Source organism: Oncorhynchus masou, chromosome 18 (genome assembly GCF_036934945.1).
Source record: "Oncorhynchus masou masou isolate Uvic2021 chromosome 18, UVic_Omas_1.1, whole genome shotgun sequence".
Classification (NCBI taxonomy): domain Eukaryota; kingdom Metazoa; phylum Chordata; class Actinopteri; order Salmoniformes; family Salmonidae; genus Oncorhynchus; species Oncorhynchus masou.
In genome coordinates, this window is record NC_088229.1 from 67140859 (window position 1) to 67165297 (window position 24439).

Below are 24439 nucleotides of genomic sequence, written 5' to 3' on the forward strand. Positions count from 1 at the left end.
GCACCAGCTGTCAGAGCCGCTCACAGATCACTGCACCTGTACATAGCCCTTCTGTAAATAGCCCATCACACTACTTCATCCCCATACTGTATTTATCTTGCTCCTTTGCACCTGTGTCTCTACTTGCACATTCATCTTCTGCACATCTACCATTCCAGTGTTTAATTTCTAAATTGTAATTACTTCGCCACCATGGCCTATTTATTGCCTTTCCTCCCTTATCTTACCTCAATTGCACACACTGTATATAGACTTTTTCTATTGTATTATTGACTGTACGTTTGTTTATTCCATGTGTAACTCTGTGTTGTTGTATGTGTCTAACTGCTTTGCTTTATCTTGGCCAGGTCGCAGTTGTAAATGATAACTTGTTCTCAACTTGCCTACCTGGTTAAATAAAGGTGAAATAAAAATAAATACAATTGTGTTCACTTCGGGCCTGAAACACCTTATAATTCAATTCGCGATGATTATATATCCGCTAAGACTGGACAGTTTTATCTCAAAGACTCAATCATGAACACTCTTACTGACAGTGGTGGCTGCTTTGTGTGATGTATTGTCTCTATCTTCATGCCTTTTGTGCTTTTGTTTGTGCCCAATAATGTTTGTACCATATTTTTGTGCTGCTACCATGTTGTGTTGCTGCCTTGCTATGTTGTCTTAGGTCACTCTTGTCCTGATGTGTGTTTTGTCCTATATTAATATACACTGCTCAAAAAAATAAAGGGAACACTTAAACAACACAATGTAACTCCAACTCAATCACACTTCTGTGAAATCAAACTGTCCACTTAGGAAGCAACACTGATTGACAATAAATTTCACATGCTGTTGTGCAAATGGAATAGACAACAGGTTGAAATTATAGGCAATTAGCAAGACACCCCCAATAAAGGAGTGGTTCTGCAGGTGGTGCTTTCACTCTAGTGGTAGCATGAGACGGAGTCTACAACCCACACAAGTGGCTCAGGTAGTGCAGCTCATCCAGGATGGGACATCAATGCGAGCTGTGGCAAGAAGGTTTGCTGTGTCTGTCAGCGTAGTGTCCAGAGCATGGAGGCGCTACCAGGAGACAGGCCAGTACATCAGGAGACGTGGAGGAGGCCGTAGGAGGGCAACAACCCAGCAGCAGGACCGCTACCTCCGCCTTTGTGCAAGGAGGAGCACTGCCAGAGCCCTGCAAAATGACCTCCAGCAGGCCACAAATGTGCATGTGTCTGCTCAAACGGTCAGAAACAGACTCCATGAGGGTGGTATGAGGGCCCGACGTCCACAGGTGGGGGTTGTGCTTACAGCCCAACACTGTGCAGGACGTTTTTCATTTGCCAGAGAACACCAAGATTGGCAAATTCGCCACTGACGCCCTGTGCAGGTTCACACTGAGCACGTGCAGACGTGGCAGAGTCTGGAGACGCCGTGGAGAACGTTCTGCTACCTGCAACATCCTCCAGCATGACCGGTTTGGCGGTGGGTCAGTCATGGTGTGGGGTGGCATTTCTTTGGGGGGGCCGCACAGCCCTCCATGTGCTCGCCAGAGGTAGCCTGACTGCCATTAGGTACCGAGGTGAGATCCTCAGACCCCTTGTGAGACCATATGCTGGTGCGGTTGGCCCTGGGTTCCTCCTAATGCAAGACAATGTTAGACCTTATGTGGCTGGAGTGTTTCAGCAGTTCCTGCAAGAGGAAGGCATTGATGCTATGGACTGGCCCGCCCGTTCCCCAGAACTGAATCCAATTGAGCACATTTGGGACATCATGTCTCGCTCCCATCCACCAACGCCACGTTGCACCACAGACTGTCCAGGAGTTGGTGGATGCTTTAGTCCAGGTCTGGGAGGAGATCCCTCAGGAGACCATCCTCCACCTCATCAGGAGCATGCCCAGGCGTTGTAGGGAGGTCATACAGGCACGTGGAGGCCACACACACTACTGAGCCTCATTCTGACTTGTTTTAAGGACATTACATCAAAGTTGGATCAGCCTGGAGAGTGACTCCAAATCCAGTACTCCATGGGTTGATACATTTGTTTTCCATTGATCATTTTTGTGTGATTTTGTTGTCACCACATTCAACTATGTAAATAAAAAAGTATTTAATAAGTATTTAATTCATTCAGATCTAGGCTGTGTTATTTTAGTGTTCCCTTTATTTTTTTGAGCAGTGTATATTTGTATTACATTTTTAAACCCAGCCCCCGTCCCCGCAGGAGGCCTTTTGCTTTTTGGTAGGCCGTCAGTGTAAATACGTATTTGTTCTTAACTGACTTTCCTCGGTAAAGGTTAAGTAAATAAATATATTTTTAAAGTCAGCCAAAACTTAAAACCTCAACGTCAATATGGAGTCAACATACAAGTGTAAGTAAAAACAAATGTAAATAAGTTAGAAAATTGTGCTGCTAATGCACAAACACCTCATAAAAGTAATGTTTTTGTTTGGTTAGCTTTTGGAAATTGCAGAAATAAAACATTTTCCTTCAGAAGTAGCTAGGCAGGCTAACATTAGTTAGCTAATTAATTTTCTAGCTATCATACAGTATGCGTCTATTAATAGTTAAATAGTTAATACAAGTAGACATGCAATCATAATTGACTGTAGCGCATATAAAGCACCCACAAGCTACCCGTGGCTGAAAGCACAATCATCGCGGGATGAATATCCGGACAAGGGCGGTCGATTTAAAAATCATTCCTTCCTCTCTCGCCCCTTGCCTTGCAAGTGTGTACTTGTCATCAGAAATGTACACTTAATTTGAGGGTTGAGGGGATAGTGTGTGTCTTTTAAGTGTTTGGAATCCAGCCTTAGGCTGTGGTCCAAGCACTTATTCCTGTCGCTTTGCCTTGTACTCTTTTGGAACACGTTATACCAGGGTTTCTGAAATGATTGTGAACTATCTGTAATTGTCAGGCCCTTGGGGAGTTGAATCGTGTGTGCTAGTGTTGAGCGGGATAATAAAAATACGTGCACACTGGGCTGGCCTCTGGTCCAGACTCAAACTGCTGCTTTATAGTCTATGGGCTGAATGAATGACAATTCACACTTTATTAGAAAAGTGTTTTATTGTAAAATTTAGTGGCATATTAAAAAAAAAATGCAGATTGTTAGAGAAAGAAACATATGTTCATTGACAAGGCCAACCGTGAAACAGTGATTTTTTGTTGTTGTTGAATCATTTAAACGTGGAAGTAAACAGTTTTAGATTACAACTAAAGCATCAGGGCACAGTTTTACAAAAGTTATGCAAGAACTTAAGCTTTTTAAAAATAAATAAGATCATAAGAACTCAAATGTTTCATAGTTCACGATTTTCTTAAGGACTTATCTTCCTAAAATGATTGTCGCTAGGCAACAGAGTTATCTAGCAAGGGCAATCATGTTAGCATATTTCTTACCGAGATTACTGGTCTAAAATGTTTTATTGGATTTAAAACAAATCCAACTGAAAGTTTCAGTAGAGTCAATAAACATGTTCAATTGCTTTCATTAGCTTATTTTCTCACTTCCATGAGTTTAAAACAAGTGTTTACTATTAGCCATCTTGGAATTACAAGTAGAAATCCAATAACTTTCTTTTCAAGAATCAAATTTATTTTAAACTATTTTCTTAGGAAGAAACTTAAGGACATTTGTAATAACCTTATTGAGGAATAGCACATTTTAATACGTATAAAGTTAAGGGAAAGAAATGGCACTTAAGAAATGTCTTCTAAAAGGTTTTGTGAAACTGGGCCCAGGCGTCAGTCTGTACAAGGCCAGAGCGAGGCACAGTGGAAAGACAGACACGTAATCTCCGGAGCTAGAGAAACTAGGACAGTCGATCTTTATACAGTAATATAAAAGGCAGTGTGACGTGGCTGGAGAGAAACATTCAAAACGCTAATCTGGAGTCAGTCTCTAGCTGTCTCTCAGCTCTATGAGGTGGCGTATCTTACAGTGTTGGCATACTTATACACACACTATTGTCATCAACAACAGGTTACAGTATGGACATGAAAACAAACTAATCTGTCATATTTTAAACTAAAAGATACATTTGAGTCAGTCTGTACAACTATAAACATGATCACATCCATTAGACAGACAACCTCACTGACCAATAACACAAGTCCCTTTACAAGGCCACCAATGGGAAGGGAAGGAGGAGGCGGTACCTTTAACTTGTCGTGGTAACCTGAGCCACGTTCCGTGGGGGCAAAACATTATAGAAAGTTCAGACAGAAATTAACACGCATACGAATCTGCCTGAAAGTTCTGTAACGTTGCACCCCAAATTAAAGTACTGTAGCCCAGGGTCTGAGACATGCCCCTCTGCTTTTCTGGTCCGGTGGGGCACACTGTAGAAAAATGTTTCAAAACATTGTGCAATGGAAAAAGAAAACAAGCGTTTCTTATTGGACAAGTTCAGATAGTACATCCCTGTTTCAGCCTGTTTTCTTCCACTTCATGAATACGTCCCAGAACAGGTCGTCACAGGAAGACATTTAAATAAAACTCTAAAGCTTCAACCTTGGATATACACTATATACTAGGAGTTTTCAACTCTGACCCTACGAGATACGGAGTGCTGCTGGTTCTGTTCTACCTGATAATTAATTGCACCCACGTGGTGTCGCAGGTCTAAAATCAGTCCCTGATTAGAGGGGGAAGAATACAAATCTAAAAAGCAGTGGAGGTCCAGATTTGAATTTGAGGGTATAGACAGACTACAGCCCTATGGACAGACTGTTTATTACAATAATAACACAATAATGACATCCTTTGTAGCGGTACCTCCATCCAACCCTGAGATAACAATACTAGATAACCGTCCAAGCGTGTGTGGTGTCCTTACAGCAGAATTACATGTGAACTACCTGGGAATAGAAAGGTAGAAATTTGTAAACTGTATACACATGTTAAAATGTATTGACTATAAAGAAATGATTGTTTACATGATAGCTAATGCCAAAACAGGTATACACAGATTGCGCGTGTGTGTGTGCCCTGCGCTCACTCACACACACACACACACACACACACACACACACACACACACACACACACACACACACACACACACACACACACACACACACACACACACACACACACACACACACACACACAAACAGATTAAGGGTTATTAAGACGTTGTTGTATTAACGCATTGTTGTTTCTGTCAGTCACACAGGTCTCAGATCAGTGGACAGGAGCGGGGCTATGACAGCATGGCAGGCTTCAAAACTGGTCCAAGGACAGTGCTTATTATCCAGCGTTCAATCATGTCCCTGGCTCCTAAAAGGTCAAACTGACCTCAGAGCAGTCTATACACCATCCACTCAACACAGTGCAGTAAAAACCAAATAAAACCATTGAAACAACAAAAGTGGAACATCAAGGTCCTCCCCAAGGCACTGGGGTCCTCAATCCGGTCCTCTTTTGAAGGTGAGAGCAGTCCTCAATCAGGTCTTCTTTTAGGCGGGAGAAGAGGTCCTCTCTGGGGTTCTCTCTGAGGCTGGTTCCTCTCAGGTCCTCTCTAGTGGTCATAGGTCACTGGAGCATAAGCTGTTTGAGGTTTTCGTGGAGGATGGTATCCTTGACATCTCGGAACACCAGGCGGATGTTCTCTGTGTTGATGGCTGTGGTGAAGTGGTGGTAGAGGGGCTTCTGTGTCGCATCTCTTCTCTTCCCTCGGAAACAGTCCACTAGGAACTTCTGGACGTCCGGCAGGCTGTGGTCCGGCCCCGTGTACTCTGGAAAGTATTTCTTCAGTGAAATGTTCGAGACCTGCCAGGAACAGATCAACACAAAGTTTATTCGCCACATGTACAGGATACATCAGGTGTAAAACATTAGTGAAATTCTTTACTGAGAGCTCTTTCCCACAATGCAGCGTTGATAATAACGTAGATAGATAATAGAAAATAGAATAAAAACACACAAGAAGTACGATATAAGTTGAAGAAATATGAGAATGCAAGTATATACAGGTCAGTGCCAGTCCCTTATTCAATGTGTAAGGTGGGCTTTTCGTTAGGTAAATGTGGCACAGGACAACGTAACCGGCAAGATTTACATTTACTGGACATTTGAGAAATTTACCCATGGTGCTAAAAATCACATTTAGATTGTAATTTATTTTAACAGAATAGAATTAAGCCTGTAAAGTTCTAATAAAATAAAGTAGAACAATGTTCTTATTCCAACATGTCAGATATTATTGAAAAGCAAAATATAACATATGTATAATATAATTTGCGAACAACCTGTACTATAAGCCATTTGTACGTACACTTTAATCAATATCAACTGATTAGCTCAAACACATTGAAGAAAGAAATTCCACAAATTAACAAGGCACAACTGTTAATTGAAATGCATTCCAGGTTACAATCTCATGAAGCTGGTTGAGAGAATGCCAAGCGTGAATAAGTGAAAATCTTAGTCAACCAACAGCCTATCGACCAAACAATGAACCAGTTGACTAATTGGGGTCAGCCCTAGTAGAATCTGAAGGTTTGTGTGGCCTCAATAACAACAAATTTATCTCTGAAAAGCGAATAGTGTCTACTTTCTTGTGTGAACCCTGCTTCCTAGAGTGTTTGGTGTGATTGTGATGTTACTGACCTTCTCCTCCAAGAGGTCAGTCTTGTTGAGGAAGAGGATGATGGAGACGGCGAGGAAGACTCGGTTGTTGACTATCGTCTCAAAGATGTTCAATGACTCTCTCAGACGGTTGGTCTGTCGGTCCTCCATCAAGACCTTGAAAAAATAAATACATTAGGGAGTGTGTGGGTGAGAGAAACAAAAGGGAGTGTGTGGTGAGTAGGGCTGGGCGATATGGCAAATAAATTATCACGAGATATATATATTTTCATTCGATAACGATAATTATCATGATATTAATCAAATGATGTTTAAAAGGTGCATATCTGCTTCAAACTCAAGAATGCCTTAACAAACCGTGGTTAGAGCGCTGGACTACTAACCGAAAGGTTGCTAGAACGAATCCCCGAGCTGACAAGGTAAACATCTGTCGTTCTAGCCCTGAATAAGGCAGTTAACCCACTGTTCCCCGATAGCCTGTCATTGTAAGTAAGAATTTGTTCTTAACTGACTTGCCTAGTTAAATAAAGGTAAAAAAAAATTTATTTTTTATTTTTTATAAGCCTCATGAAACCTTCCTTTTCGACTGTGCTAATGTCCTTAGCAATGCATAATAGCATTTGTGATGTCTTTGTCTTTTCGGTGTTTGCTTGTAGGGCATAAACGCTGTCAGTGTTGACTGCTTCGGGCAACATCCCCAGATTGGCTGGTGCTTGAGGGGCGTTTATCAACACCGTGGCGCAAACTCAAACTTCCTGCATGTTCCAAAGAGGGATTTCGCTTCAGATGTTGAAAAAGGTTTGTTGTATTACCATACTTCGTAGCCACCGGTCTACGGCACAATTTGCACCGAACATTGTTCTGCTCTTTGTCGGACTTCAAAAGGCCAAACCACTTCCAAATTACTGAAACAGTTGAACCCTTTTTATCAATAATTTCTTAGTTGGAAGCTGCTCCTTCTCCATGGCTATCACTGCCACTGTTTTCACCTACATCACTCATTATTCCTGGTTAATAGTGGCTACTCCATCACCCGAGGTGCTAAGTGGTTTTTAGTGGGCGTATACCTCTCCACGTGCATATTGTCACTTCTCCGCACGTTCCTGCTGCATCAGAGCTGAAATGAATGGCTGTACCTAATTATTCTATATCGTCATTATAGAATAAATATTGTTATCGAGGGAGGTAATTACCTCGATAATTATTGATATTGATTTAATTGGCCAGCCCTAGTGGTGAGTGTGTGTCCACTGTGCGTGTACCTGGTCATACTCTGAAGAAGACACTAGGAACAGTATGGAGGTGACAGAGTCAAAACACTCAAACCACCGACGTCTCTCTGAGCGCTGTCCTCCCACGTCCACCATCTTGAAGGGAACGCTCTTGATCTCAAAGTCGTACTCATGGATGCCTTTAGTGGGCTTGCGGGCTAGCAGGATGTCCTGCTGGGAAGGGATGTAGCTCTGGAGGAGAGAGAAAGAATGTTAAGTGGAGGACAGGAGAGGGGGATGTAGAGTGAAAGAGGGATAAAGAGGAAACCCACCTGCTCCCCCAGCATCTCCACATTGTCCAAGAAATACTTCACAGACTCACCCTAAGAGACAGAGAAGAGACATTTATTTTAGCTTCCTGGATAATCATACTAATCTATCAGCCTAAAACTGCTGCATGTGAGTGGGTGTGTGTGTGTGTGTAGAGCATTTATGGATCTTCCTGTGAGTGTGTGAAGTGAGCGTGTGTGTGTGTGTGTAAATGTGTACACAGTGGCAAGGAAAAGTATGTGAACCCTTTAGAATTATCTGGATTTCTGCATAAATTGGCCATAAAATTTGATCTGATCTTCATCTCAGATACAACAATAGACAAACACAGTGTGCTTAAACTAATAACACAAAAATTGTATTTTTCTTGTCTATATTAAATGCATAATTTAGGTTAGAAAAAAACATGTGAACCCCTTGGCTAATGACTTTTCCAAATGCTAATTGGAGTCAGGAGTCAGCTAACCTGGAGTACAATCAATGAGACATGATTGGAGATGTTGGTTAGAGCTGCCTTGCCCTATAAAAGAAAAAGCTCACAAAATTTAAATTTGCTATTCACAAGAAGCATTGCCTGATGTGAACCACGCCTCAAACAAAAACAGATCTCAGAAGATTAAGAATGGTTGACTAGCAGAAACCTGGAAGGGGTTTCAAAAGTATCTCTAAAAGTCTTGACGTTCCTCTGTCCACATTAAGACAAATAGTCTATAAATGGAGAAAGTTCAGCACTGTTACTACTCTCCCTAGAGTGGCTGTCCTGCAAAGATGACTGCAAGATAACAGAGCAGAATGCTCAATGAGGTTAAGAAGAATCCTAGAGTGTCAGCTAAAGACTACAGAAATCTCTGGAACATGCTAACATCTCTGTTGACGAGTCTACGATACGTAAAACACTAAACAAGAATGGTGTTAATGGGAGGACACCACAGAAGAAGCCACTGCTGTCCAAAAAAACAACAACATTGCTGCACATCTGAAGTTTGCAAAAGTGCACCTGGATGTTCTACAGCGCGGTTGGCAAAATATTCTGTGGACAGATGAAACTACAGTTGAGTTGTTTGGAAAGAACACAACACTTTGTGGAAAAAAAAGGCACAGCACACCGACATCATCCCAACTGTAAAGTATGGTGGACGGAGCATCATGGTTTGGGGCTGCTTTGCTGCCTCAGGGCCTGGACAGCTTGCTATCAGACAGAAAAATGAATTCCCAAGTTAATCAAGACATCTTGCAGGAGAATGTTAGGCCACCAAATAGAATCTGTCCACCAAATTCCTCCTGACTTTTGAGCTGGTCTGATCTGTAACTACAGAAAACGTTTGGTTGAGGTTATTGCTGCCAAAGAAGGGTCAACAGTTATTAAATCCAAGGGTTCACATACTTTTCCCACCCTGCACTGTGAATGTTTACACAATGTGTGCAATAAAAACGTATAATTGTTTGTGTGTAGTTTAAGCAGACTGTGTTTGTCTATTGTTGTGACCTAGATGAAGATCAGCTCACATTTTATGACTAATTTATGCAGAAACCAGGTATTTCCAAAGGGTTCACATACTTTTTCTTGCCACTCTATAGGATGTCTGGATAATTAGTAAGACTATAATGTGTGATGTCTAAATAAATAACCCAGACAATTTGCATGGTTGAGTGTGTGTATCGTGAGTATACATGAAGTGAGTATAGCTTTAATATCCTGGATGATAATTGTAATCCATATCTTATCACCATCATAGTTGCATAATAATTCAATTAAACATGGTCATGAAAAAAAACAAAAAAAAAAACACATCCCAGCATTTCCATAGCAATTGAAATTTCACATGATCATGAAAGAGATCTTGCATTGCTCTAGAGACAGCTTCACTACATTACAAATGTATTCCTCATAGGCTCCTGCGCCTATCTCCTGTTTCTGTAGCGTGAGGCAGCTCGATGTTCAAGCACACCATCTGTAGAGGACGCTAGTCTATCGCAGGGCCTTTCCCCCTAATCTCGCTCTTTAAGGCTGAGTGGCCTATGAAGTCTTTAAAATAAATGACTCCACATTTCCATTATTGAATTTTGCCTATAGCCTACTTTGAAGCAAAGGTAAGACACGCACCCAGCTTACATTTGGAACGTGATGGGACACGCTGATAGACTGTTGCCCGCACTGGAATGGTGAATGGGAGGCGTGCTTCAATTACCAGTTGAGAATAAAATAGTAACTATTTCCCCCCTCTCATGCACCAAAACTATTTAACATGCAATTGCATTTAGAATGGAGTAAAACACATTCATTGCGGAACCAAAGGCAATCAGCTGAGGAGCTGCTGGAAAAATCTCGCTCAAAATAGGCTCTGTATTTTGTGATAGTTGTGTTGGATAAATAAGATACATGATGACCAATGAAAACACTGGCCAATTTAATTCCACAAATAATGTAAATTAACCTGTAGCCTGATAAGCATGACAGTCAAATATATTTCCATTGACTGGTATTTCCAGAAATGAATAAGCTGGCAATTGAGGGATAATGGAAACTCTGGGGGGCGTGTACTGGGGTGTGTACTAACCAGTTGGAACTCCCTGCGTCTGACGTAGGCCTGTTGTATTCCGCTGTCGGCCCACAGGACCTGGATGGAGGGCAGGTACTTGAGAAACACGCTTGTCTCCACCTGGCCATTCGCCATCGTCACAGACCGTGTGTCGAATGACATCACATTGTCTCCGTGCACCTGGTTGTCAGGGGAACCCCAGGGGATGTGAAGCTTCTCCCGTGCGTCCACCAACACACGCACACCTGAAGAAGATAGATAAAGTCGATAGTTAACAACGACCATACACAGAAACTCTCTGACGGGGGTCGATAATATTTTGTTACGTTACAGCCTTTTTCTAAAATGGATTAAAAAAAACATTCCCCCCCCTTCAGTCTACACACAATAACAAAAACATGTCTTTAGAAATGTTTGCAAATTTATCAAGGATCTCTCTGAACTTCGCTCTGTTCATCTTTCCCCTCGATCCTGACTAGTCTCCCAGTCCCTGCCACTGAAAAACAACCCCACATCACGATACTGCCACCACCATGCTTCAACGTAGGGATGGTTCCAGGTTTCTTCCAGACGTGATGCTTAGCATTCAGACCATCGTGTTCTTAGTCACCTCCCTTACCAAGGACCTTCTCCCCCGATTGCTCAGTTTGGCCAGGCAGCCAGCTCTAGGAAGAGTCTTGGTGGTTCCAAACTTATTCCATTTAGGAATGATGGAGGCCACTGTTCTTGGGGACCTTCCCCAGATCTGTGCCTCGACACAGTTTTGTCTCAGAGTTCTCGGACTTCAAGGTTTTTGCTTGAATTTTAAAGATAATAATAAAATGGGCAAATGTTGCACAATCCAAGTGTGGAAAGCTCTTAGAGACTTACCCAGAAAGACTCACAGCTATAATCACATTTACAAAGTATTGACACAGGGGTGTAAATACTTATGTAAATGAGATATTTCTGTAATTAAATTTCAATACATTTGCAAACATTTCCAAAAAACATGTTTTCACTTTGTCATTATGGCGTAGTGTGTGTAGATCAGTGAGAAAATTCAGGCTGTAACTCAACAAAATGTGGAATAAGTCCTGACCAGCTGTCTGGGACAGTGATGTTGTTTCTACGTGCCAATTCGAAGGCAAGTTCTCTGCATTTGAGGCTACTAAACTGGTCCGCAAAATTCTTGATATGTTTATCAAGTTCAGCTCCATGTTATCAGATGAGTTACAGGACTGCTTTGCTAGCACAGACTGGAATAAGTTCTGAGATTCTTCCGATGGCATTGAGGAGTACACCACATCAGTCACTGGCTTCACCAATAAGTGCATCGATGACGTTGTCCCCACAGGGACTAAGTACATAGCCCAACCAGCAGCCATGGATTTATAGGCAACACCCGCAATGAGCTAAAGGGTAGAGCTGCCGCTTTCAAGGAGCGGGCTCTAACCCGGAAGCTTATAAGAAATCCCGCTGTACCCTCCAACGAACCATCAAATACAGGACTAAGATCGAATCATACTACACCAGCTCTGAAGCTCGTCGGATGTGGCAGGGCTTGAAACTATTACAGACTACAAAGGGAAACACAGCTACGAGCTGCCCAGTGACACAAACCTACCAGATGAGCTAAATTACTTCTATGCTCGCTTTGAGGCAAGTAACACTGAACCATGCATGAGAGCACCAGCTGTTCCGGACGACTGTGTGACCACGCTCTCAGAAGTCGATGTGAGTAAGATCTTTAAACAGGTCAACATTCACAAGGCCGGAGGGCCAGACGGATTACCAGGACGTGTATTCTGAGCATGCGCTGACCAACCGGCAAGTGTCTTCACTGACATTTTCAACCTCTCCCTGTCTGAGTCTAATACCAATGTTTCAAGCAGACCACCATAGTCCCTGTGCCCAAGAACACTAAGGTAACTTGCCTAAATGACTACCGACTCACGTCTGTAGCCATGAAGTGCTTTGAAAGGCTGGTCATGGCTCACATCAACACCGTTATCCCAGAAACCCTAGACCCACTAATTTGCATACCGACCCAACAGATCCCCAAATGATGCACTAGTGCAATCCACACTGCCCTTTCCCAGCTGGACAAAAGGAACACCTACGTGAAAATGCTATTCACTGACTACAGCTCAGCGTTCAACACTATAGTGCCCTGAAAGCTCATCACTAAGCTAAGGACCCTGGGACTAAACACCATGCCTCTGCAACTGGATCCTGAACTTCGATGGGCTGCCCCCAGGTGGTAAGGGTAGCGAACAACACATCCGCCACGCTAATCCTCAACATGGGGCCTCTCAGGGGTGCATGCTCAGTCCCCTCCTTTACTCCCTGTTCACCCATGACTGCCAGGCATGACTCAACACCATCATCGACTTTGCTGATGACAACAGTGGTAGAGCTGATCACCAACCATGATGAGACAGCCTATAGAGAGGTCAGAGACCTGGCCGTGTGGTGCCAGGACAACAACCTCTCCCTTAACGTGATCAAGACAAATGAGGATTGTGGACTACAGGAAAAGGAAAACCAAGCACGCCCCCATTCTCATCGACGGGGCTGTAGTGGAACAGGTTGAAAGCTTCAAGTTCCTTGATGTCCACGTCACCAAACAAACTATCATGGTCCAAACACACTAAGACAGTCGTGAAGAGGACACGACAAAGCCTATTCCCCCTCAGGAGACTGGAAAGATTTGGCATGGGTCCTCATTTCCTCAAAAGGTTCTACAGCTGCACCACGAGAGCATCCTGACTGGTTGCATCACTGCCTGGTATGACAACTGCTCAGCATCCAACTGCAAGGCACTACAGTGGGTAGTGCGTACGGACCAGTACTTCACTAGGGCCAAGCTTCCTGCCATCTAGGACCTCTATACCAGGCAGTGTCAGAGGAAGGCCCTAAAAATGGTCAAAGACTCCAGTCAACATAGTCAGACTGTTCTCTCTGCTACCGCACGGCAAGCAGTACCGGAGCGCCAAGTCTAGGTCCAAAAGGCTTAACAGCTTCTACCTCCAAAGCCTTAAGACCCCTGAACAGCTAATCAAAGGGCTACCCAGACCCCTCTTTTACACTGCTGCCTCTCTCTGTTTATAATATATGCATAGTCACTTTGACTCTACCTGCATGTACATATTACCTCAACTAACAGGTGCCCCTGCACATTGACTCTGTACCGGTACCCCCTGTATATAGCCTCGCTTATTTCACGACTGCTGTTTAATTATTTGTTACATTTATATTTTTTTTCTTAAAACTTCTTAAAGCATTGTTGGTTAAGGGCTTGTATAAGCATTTCACTAAGGTCTACTACACCTGTTGTTTTCGGCACGTGACAAATAAAATTTGATCGAAAACCTGGTTTTCCTCTGCTACTCTGTCATCGCCTCTATCAAGCTCAGACTCCATATCATCAGATAAGACCTTGTGTTCCTCTGCTACTCATCACAGCCTCTCTTTATATAGATCAGACTCCATGTCATCAGATAAGACCTTGTGTTCCTCTGCTACTCATCACAGTCTCTCTTTATACAGATCAGACTCCATGTCATCAGATAAGACCTTGTGTTCCTCTGCAGATCAGACTCATCACAGATAAGACCTCCTCTTTATACAGATCAGACTCCATGTCATCAGATAAGACCTTGTGTTCCTCTGCTACTCATCACAGCCTCTCTTTATACAGATCAGACTCCATGTCATCAGATAAGACCTTGTGTTCCTCTGCTACTCATCACAGCCTCTCTTTATACAGATCAGACTCCATGTCATCAGATAAGACCTTGTGTTCCTCTGCTACTCATCACAGCCTCTCTTTATACAGATCAGACTCCATGTCATCAGATAAGACCTTGTGTTCCTCTGCCACTCATCACAGCCTCTCTTTCAAACAGGTACATGTTTGTTTTCTGTACCTCTTCAGTGTCATTCAGTCTATTTGTTCATCCCTTGCTGCTGCTCCAATGGACGTCTTCCCTTCTCTCACTTCCTTGGCTGCTCTTTCAAGAACCTCAAGGGGGATAGACCCCTGCCTGTTTTACATTTGTATACACAGGGCATAATGATGCCTGCTCTGTAACAATAAAAATTCACATATGCATTAACGTGCAAAAATACTATGTATACATAAAAACAAAAACTATTGCACTGACTATGCACACACTGGCCTCTACCCACACACACAGTACATACCTTGCCACCACAACACACACACACTTTTTTGCACCAACTCTCCACACACACACACACACACACACACACACAGGACTCGCACGCTTACACCAACACACACGCATACTGACGACACACACACACACAACATACGCTTCTGCTACTGTCTATCTATCCTGTTGCCGAGTCACTTTAAAACCACTTTAACCACGCACACATGCATACTGACGCCACTCACACACACTCTCACTCACTCACACCACATATGCTGCTGTTACAGTCTATTATCAATCCTGTTGTCTAGTCACTTAAACCTTACCTATATGTACATAGCTACCTCAATTACCTCGTAACGCTGCACATCGACTTGGTACTGTTAATCCCTGTATATAGACATGTTATTTTTTTATTAGTTATTCACTGTATTTATTCCTTGTGTCACTATTTCTATTTATTTTCTCACTACATTGTTGTAAAAGGACCTGTAAGTAAGCATTTCACTGCTAGTCTACACCTGTTGAAATGCCATTGGCACAACTTACCCCAAGGCAAACATTTTGACCATATCAACCCACACAGCTACAAAGTAAGACATTCATGCTAGGTTTGGGATGTCATTGTAGCTTATAGAGACCCCAACTGACGAATAAAACAAATCTTTAAAACAACTATCTACTTTGGTTTCAATATATTAATTTATTGTGTTTATAGAAATCATTATGCTTTTGACTTTGTGAAAAATAGTTATTTGGGCGTACCAACTTTTCCATGTGGTTTCTTTCTTCACAGATTCCTTGAAATGACCTCTTTCTAAATATTTGGTTACATGATTCATTTTGTTTAAAAAAAAAGATTGTTTGGATCCCCATTGGACGAGCAGCATTCCAAGTAGTTCTGTATTGGCCGTCAGAAACACACTTATGCCCGCTAACAGTTCTATCAGAATATCATGTTCATGTTGCTGACCCAATCATCTGATGTATTGATCTTAACTCACCCATTATTATTTCACCTCTTCTCCAGCCTCGCATTTGGTTTGGTACAGCGCCGGTTTGTTCGCTGTCTGCCTACATTTACTCTCTGCTACCATTTCTGCCAAGCCATCTGCACATACAGTTTGATGCAAAAGTTCCATAAATCCAAAGTATGCCCCTGTCATGACGTTGGCCACTTTTTCCTCTCTCTATCCTACTGATGTGACATTTGAAACCCCTTGGTTAACATAGAGATTCTGGGAACACCAGAAGGTCGGGGGAAATTAACTATATTCTGGTCATCCGACCAATTTCACATATGCGGTGGAACTTAATGAATATGATGTCAGTTTGGTTGTCATCTGGGACATTCTCATCAATGACAGGATGACAAACTCTACAGTGGAAAGTCTGCACATTGTAGTCAAATGGAATTGTTCAATTTAAAATGTTTGAATATAAAATTATTGGTGAAGACATGAAATGTAATTTTAGCTTCCAAATGAGAGATTTGGGTTTTCATAAGGTTAGGGCTCTGCTCAATCAGTGGGCCGCCCCTGTGAAGAGACATGGGTTATAAAACTTTTCAGACACACCCTTCTCGTTCCACTATATAAATCCTTGATGAAAATGTAACCTCCTGTTCCAAGTACGTGAGGTCTGCAGCCTCTGCGTTAAAAGGACTAACATGTCAACTACAGAACTAAGCCAACCTCAGCGTTGGTTGCGAATGGTATGAACTTTGACCTCTCATTCACTACAGAAGTGATACCTCCTAGCCGTTGAGTTAGCAACAGCAGCTGCAAACGCGGGCTAGGAAAGAACAGACAGAGTATCCCGTCTATCACACAACAACATTACTACAACGTTTCCAATTGACCACCAGAGACATTCTTCAAAGGACAAAGGACTCGGTTTGGCAACACGGCCTTCCATCTACCACCAACCTACTGAAGCACAGCTCAGAGTAAATATTTATTGCATTTTCCTTTTCCAAATGGACAGTAATTTAGAATGCATAAGATACTGTATTTACGATAGCACAGCTTCTCCCTTTGTCCCTCAGTCTTCCCGCTCTTTCACTCAAACCCAGACCCTTTTCTTTTGTGTAACCAGCTGACATATCTGTTCCGCCCGCTTGGGACATTTTCCTTTATGACGTAATTTGTAATCAAGGTATAATTAATTCTGTGTATATGTAATTCTGTGTGATTAGTTAGGTATTTAGTAAATAAATAATTAAACCCAATTTTGCATTGCTGATTCAACTTGTTAGCCAGGGTTCGTGAAGAATTTACAACTTTGAGATGAGACTGAATTAAGGTGACGAATAATATTGACTGCTATTGATGTAAAATATTACTAGGTCTTTAAGAGTTTATTCGGAAGATAACAGCTCTATAAATATTATTTTGTGGTGCCCCGACTCTCTAGTCAATTACATTTACATGATTAGCTCAATCAGGTAATATTAATTACGGAGAAAGTATTTTATAGAATAGCATGTCATATCACTTAATCGGACATAGCCAAAGATACAACACACCACACAGAACACACTGAAACTGCCTCTGCAATGCAATACTGCAAGGTAAATGCAGCATTCCAATGCCTCGATCACACCTACAGCATCATAAAATTAGGTACTTCTGGTGTACCAAAACGGTATGATGCTGTAGGGGTGATCAAGGCGTAAGGCACGCGAGGCAGTGCTGCATCACGAATACTGTCGCAGGTAAACGGGTTGACAATGCCTTTTACCTGTATTCATGATACAACACTGCCTTGATTGCCTTATTGCTGAAGTATGGTTTCCTAGAAACAAGGGGTGGCTCAACTTACCTCTCGTGCTGATATATTGGCTCGTTGAACCATGTCGAGAGCCGTAGTTTAAAAACCAGTTGGTATTAAATACACTGAACAAAAATAAACATTTGAATTGTTGGTCCCATTTTTCATGAGCTGAAATAAAAAGATCCTAGAAATGTTCCCTACACACAAAATTCTTTTCTCTTAGATTTTGTGCCCACATTTGTTTACATCCCTGTTAGTGAGCATTTCTCCTTAGCCAAGATAATCCATCCACCTGACAGGTGTGGCAAATAAAGAAGCTGATAAAATAGCATGATCACTATACAGGTGCATTTTGAGCTGGGGACAATAAATAACCACTTTAAAATGTGCAGTTGTGTCACAAAACAATGCCACAGATGTCTCAAGTTTTGAGGGAGCGTGTAATTGACATGCTGACTGCAGGAACGTCCACCAGAACTGTTGCCAGAGAACTGAATGTTCATTTCTCTACCATAAGCTGCCTCCAACATCGTTTTAGAGAATTTGGCAGTACGTCCAACCGGCCTCAAAACCGTGGGTGGGCCTGGCTGCCAAGTGGGTGGGCCTATGACCTCCAAGGCACATCCATGGCTGTCCCCTGCCCAGTCACGTGAAATCCATTACTTAGAGCCCAATGAAATTTAAATTGACCGATTTAGTTATATGAACTGTAACTCACAAAAAATATTTGTAAATGTTGCATGTTGCGTTCATATTTTTGTTCTGTATTTGTATTGATTAGGGATCCCCATTAGGTGTTGCCAAGGCAGCAGCTACTCTTTCTGGGTTCCAATAGAATTTCGTGGCACGCCTGCCTTTGGGGGAAAACAACTTGACCTTTTTCAAAATGCAATTTTCTTGTTGTCTGCTTGTTACAAAACTACATAAGGAAAACATGTCTAAAGATTACTTTTCAACATTGCCTTTATCGTAGGGCTTCCCTCATGCCCCTTTTCATGACAGGGCTAACGTTAGTCACGTAAGTGATTGCTATCTAGGTACCGACCGGACATTAGGCTAGCCAAGACCACACAAACAAACGGAGTACACAGATACAAGAAGTGAGTGGAGTTAAAGTGCATTTGGAAAGTATTCAGACCCCTTCACTTTTTCCACATTTTGTTATGTTACAGCCTTATTCCAAAATGGATTAAATGAATGTTGTTCCTCAAGCTACACACAATACCCTATAACAACAAAGTGAAAACATTTAAAAAAAATTATTTTACATACGTTTTCAGACCCTTAGTTTCCTGTTTCCTTTGATCATCCTTGAGATGTTTCTACAACTTGGAGTTCACCTGTGGTACATTCAATTGATTGGACATGATTTGAAAAGGCACACACCTGTCTATATAAAGTCCCACAGTTGACAGTGCATGTCAGAGCAAAAACCAAGCCATGAGGTCGAAAGGAATTGTCCGTAGAGCTCAGAGACAGGTTGTGTCAAGGCACAGATCTGGGGTAGAGTACCAAAACATTTATGTAACATTGAAGGTCCCCAAGAACACAGTAGCCTCCATCATACTTAAATGGAAGAAGTTCGTAACCACCAAGACACTTCCTAGAGCTGGCTGTCTGGCCAAACTGAGCAATGGGGAAGGGCCTTGGTCAGGGAGGTGATCAAGAACCCGATGGTCAATGTGAAAGAGCACTAGAGCTCCTCTGTGGAGATGGGAGAACCTTTCAGAAGGAAAACCATGTCTGCAGCACTCCACCAATCAGGCCTTTATGGCAGTGGCCAGATGAAAGCCACTCCTCAGTAAAAAAAGGAACATGTCTGCCCACTTAAGAGTTTGCCAAAAGGCACCCAATGGACTCTGAACACGAGAAACAAGATTCTATGGTCTGATGATACCAAGATGGAACTCTTTTGCCTGAATACAAAGCTTCAGGTCTAGAAGAAACCAGGCACTGCTCATAACTTAGCCAATACCCAGTGGTGTAAAGTACTTTTAAAAAAAACTTTAAAGTACTACTTAGGTAGTTTTTTGGTGTCTCTCTGTACTTTACTATTTATATGTTTGATACCTTTCACTTTACTACATTCCTAAAACAAATGATGTACTTTTTACTGCATACATTTTCCTGACATCCAAAAGTACTTGTTATATATTTTGAATGGTTAGCAGGACAAGAAAATGGTCCAATTCGCACATGTATCAAGAGAACGTCCCTGGTCATCCCTACCGAGTCTGATCTGACAGACTCCCTAAACACAAATGCTTTGTTTTTAAATTATGTCCGAGTGTGACCCTGGCTATCAGTAAATAAGAAAAACAAGAAAATTGTGCTGTCTGGTTTATTTAATAAGGATTTTTTTTTTTTGTTTATTTTTATTAATCTTTTACTTTTGATACTTAAGTATATTGAAAACAAACTACTTTTAGACTTTTACTCAAGTAGTATTTTACTGGGTGACTCACTTTTACTTCAGTCATTTTCTATTAAAAAGGTTTCTTTACTTTTATTCAAGTATGAGAATTTAGTACTTTTCCCACCACTGCCAATACCATCCCTACGGTGAAGAATGGTGGAGGAAGCATCATGCTGAGGGGATGTTTTTCAGTGGCAGGGACTGGGAGACTACTCAGGATCGAGGGAAAGATGAACCGAGCAAAGAGAGAGAGAGATCCTTGACAAAAACCTGCTCCGGAGCACTCCGAACCTCAGACTGGGGCGAAGGTTGACCTTCCAACAAGACAACGACCCTAAGCACACAACCAAGACAACGCAGGAGTGGCTTTGGGACAAGTCTCAATGTTATTGAGTGGCCCAGCCTGAGTCCGGACTTGAACCCGATCGAACTGCAGAGAAGAATACTCCCCAAATACAGGTGTGCCAAGGTTGTAGCATCATACCAAGTAAAACTCGAGGCTGTAATCGGTGCCAAAGGTGCTTCAAAGTTCTGAGGAAAGGGTCTGAATACTTATGTAAATGTGATATTTCCGATTTTTACTTATTTATTATAAATTAGTTCTCTCTCCTAAAAATCTGTTTTTGCTTTGTCATTATGGGTTATTGGGAGTAGTTTGAATGTTTAAAACATGTTTAGAATAAGGCTGTAATGAAACAAAATGTGGAAAGAGTGAAGGGTCTGAATACTTTCTGAATGCACTGTACAACCGGATAATACTAAACGAGTTAAATGTCTTACCTGTGAAAAAATGTTTTCCACACACACAGCTACTTGTACACCAGGGTCCCCACAATTTCCCACTCAGAATAGCCTTAAGGGTCCATCAGAGTATCAAACAAGTACACATACGTACAGCAGTGTTCTAGAATATTGGACCATTGGCTTTCATACTTTACTAATTCTGAGCGCAGCTCAAGCAATTTCGCCAACTGTCAACACATTTAAATGAATAGAGGACACGCTGTTTTGGAATTGTGGGGAGGTGCACAGAGACGCTTAGCTAGGTCACAATGGGAAGCAAAAATCAGTCTCTCCAGGATTCCGCGATCGCATAATTCAATGCAAAAAACAACAAATCAGTGCATATTATGCAAGACCTCGCAATTTTGACAAATCCCCGTACTTTCAGCGTTTTAATCAAAAGCGGGTTAGTAATTTTGACCAACTACTGCACTGTTACCATGGAAAATGGCCCAATCCAACCAAGTTTTTCCCCCTGGCCTGTCAAAGTATTCACTTACAAAGATGGCTGACAGGCAGCACAAATGAACAGAAGTCAATCTCATTTGCCAACAAAAATAACAGCTAAAGACCGTGCAAAACAATTTCCAAATGTTTTACATGAAAGTGGGGAGAAATTGTTATGCACTCCGTGCAACATTATGCTGGAACACAAGAGAAAGTCGACAATCAACAGTCACTTGGAATCAGCAAAGCACATGAGAATGTCAGAAGAGTTTAGCACAGCAGCGGCAGATCACCATGCCTGAAGTGGTAGCAGGGAAAACTGTGACAAGCGCTGAAAGAATCAAGGTGAGTGGCATATTACTCAAACTTTTACTCCGCTGACCTTGGCTTTAGTAGGGCTGTCGGCACTCTGCTTTCCCCAGTCTGTCCATGGAGAGCGCTGCTCAAAGCACAGAGAAATTTGTCAGCTTTTCCGTTTTAAAATCTCCGTAAAACGTACTGTACCACAACCAACGACTCCGCAGTGGAGCAATTGATATGGAGGAGGATAGAGAGGATGAAATGGAGGATTACATTGAGATATAGGAATGGATGAGCTAGGCCCTCGGTCACCCCCCACCTCTTATGTTCAGAAAAAGAGCTGTGTTTGTTAAAAAAAAAAAAGAAACAGCCGAAAAGAGAAATTTGTCTCCAATTGTTTTCATGGAAGATGAACTTGAGATAATGTCTTAAATGCAGATTGGACCCCAGGTGTTTATTTTGTCCTAGTTTAATATTTTATACTATTTACAGATAAAGGAGGCATGCATAAAAAAATAATTATATGTTGGAAATCTGAGCAAGTTTGCACACATTTTTTGTTCAGAAAAATTGCTGTTCAGGAAAATAAACAAAATTGAGCACTTCAAAAGTTTCTAATTGTTTTTGTGTTATGTATTCTGCTTAAAATCCTCCTAAAACTGAGCACAAATTACTTTATATGAAATTAACGTGAAAAAAAAAACATTGCAAAATGTATGGCAGAATTTGAGAAATGCTGCTGCAAAAATCAGCAATTTTTGGCCACATAAATACATGTTTTTTTAAATCACGAAATCCTGGAGGGACTGCAAAATATTGTGTCTCAGTCAGCGTCTGTTGACGCTTAAAGTCACATGGCTCTTCTCGCAGGCTGTATTTCCCTATGTGGGAGCATTCCGAACCATAGGTTGGGAATTTGACAGCTTTTCTGCATATTTTGTTATTTCTGTAGAGTTAAATATGGATGACTAAGTAGGCTTTTTATTTATGTTTTACAATGGGGGTCAATGTGGAATACCGTCCGTTTTCCCCGATTTGTGGGCGTGGTCGAGGGGAAGTTCTTATGACGTAAATACCGACACATAGTGGAGTACAATGGTAAAACAATGATGTCATCTGAATTCAGACATCTTTATGCAGCTTCGCCACTGAAGAGTTGACAGCAGGAAGTAGCTTAACACTTTTTAAAAGAGGCACCTTAATGACCTTTTTGCATCGGATTTAACTAGTTGTAACATAAAATGGCCCTTTTACATTAAAAGCTGAGACACTCTCATACTAGCCGACAACGTTAGTCATAAAGAACACTGGCGTTCATCCACTAAACTGAATGTTTAATTGTAGTTCTGAAGCTAACGTTAAATCCCTAGCTAACTAATTTAGCTGCTAATTTCATCGAGCAGCTCCACGCATACACAGAATGTAAACTTCGCCCAAAAGGTTTTTTTTAACACTCAACTTTCACTAGGGCTCGAAAGAAGAGTCCAGAATGTTAACTCGTAGCTTTTTAGTCCCGTAGACGTTCTCCCTAATTACCTTTGATAACATTGCTGTAAATTGTTGCCCGGAACTCTTCACGATCTTGCTGGTCGAAGTCCTGCCCGTGGATGATCCTCATCTGTTTGAGGAAAGTGGATTTGCCGCTCTCGCCCGCGCCCAGTAAAAGTATCTTTACTAGTCGTTCCGCGTAGGTTTTGTCTCGGGAAAGACTTTTGTCAATCTCCTTAGATTTCCTCAGCTGTTCAACCTCGGTTCTGGAAAGCAGGCAAACTGGGAAGCACTGGTTTAGCACGGATCGGGTCGGCAGGAAGTCCGCCATGTTTCAACCAGCTTCATCGATACACGGGAGAGAATTTGCTCGTTCATGTGAGGCGCGCGGAAACGCGACTACACTGTAGAAATATAATTATTCCAGTTCTGTGTACGACATGTGACACACCTCTTTCGCGAGGCAGCTCGTTCACACACAAACGCACATGATTTGTGTGACTATCAGTGTATGAGTGTTTTTATCTTGTCATGTTTTTTTTGTGGACACCAGGAAGAGTAGCTGCTGCTTCTGAAAAAGCTAATGGAGATACAAATAAACACACATAGAGGGCCAAGCCCATCTCTCTTCTACAACCAGGAAGTGTGCTTTGACAATATATTATAAACTGGGTGGTTCAAACCCTAAATGCTGATTGGTTGACAGGCGTGGTATATCAGACCATATACCACGGGTATGACAACATGTATTTTTACTGCTCTAATTATGTTGGTATCCAGTTTATATTCACAATAAGGCACAATAAGGTTTGTGGTATATGGCCAATATACGACGGCTAAAGGGCTGTATCCAGGCACTCCGCGTTGTGTCTTGCATGGGGTGGCAGGGTAGCCTAGTGGTTAGAGTGTTGATCTAGTAACTGGAAGGTTGCAAGTTCAAACCCCCGAGCTCACAAGGTACAAATCTGCCATTCTGCCCCTGAACAGGCAGTAAACCCACTGTTCCGAGGCCGTCATTGAAAATAAGAATTTGTTCTTAACTGACTTGCCCTTTTAAATAAAGGTAAAATAAAAAAATTAGCTGTGGTATATTAGCCATATACCACAAACCCCTGAGGTGCCTTGCTTAAATATACCACAGGAGGTTGTTGGCACCTTAATTGGGCGGATGGGCTCGTGGTAATGGCTGGAGCGGAATACGTAGAATAGTATCAAATACATCAAACACATAGTTTGATGCCATTCCATTCACTCCATTCCAGCCATTATTATGAGCCGCCCAGCCCTCAGCAGCCTCCACTGTAGTATACAGTAAACAAATGTTGTATATAATGCCTTTCTTGCTATGCTAAATGAATACCTTATAACATCACTCAACCATGTGATTTTGTATTTTCAATAAA

The 24439-nt window shown here is 41.9% G+C and overlaps 1 protein-coding gene across 1 annotated transcript; it reads right to left on the reverse strand.

Annotated features, from left to right (window-relative positions):
* Nucleotides 1-3318: 3318 nt before the first annotated feature.
* LOC135505183 (guanine nucleotide-binding protein subunit alpha-13-like) lies at nucleotides 3319-23425 on the reverse strand. The gene is made up of 6 exons (XM_064924334.1): nucleotides 23085-23425; nucleotides 10686-10912; nucleotides 8130-8180; nucleotides 7849-8049; nucleotides 6608-6742; nucleotides 3319-5767 (listed from the first exon to the last, which is right to left on the reverse strand). The coding sequence occupies exons 1-6, from the start codon at nucleotides 23365-23367 to the stop codon at nucleotides 5531-5533; spliced, it is 1134 nt and encodes a 377-aa protein (XP_064780406.1). The 5' UTR covers nucleotides 23368-23425; the 3' UTR covers nucleotides 3319-5530.
* Between the last annotated feature and the right edge of the window lie 1014 nt (nucleotides 23426-24439).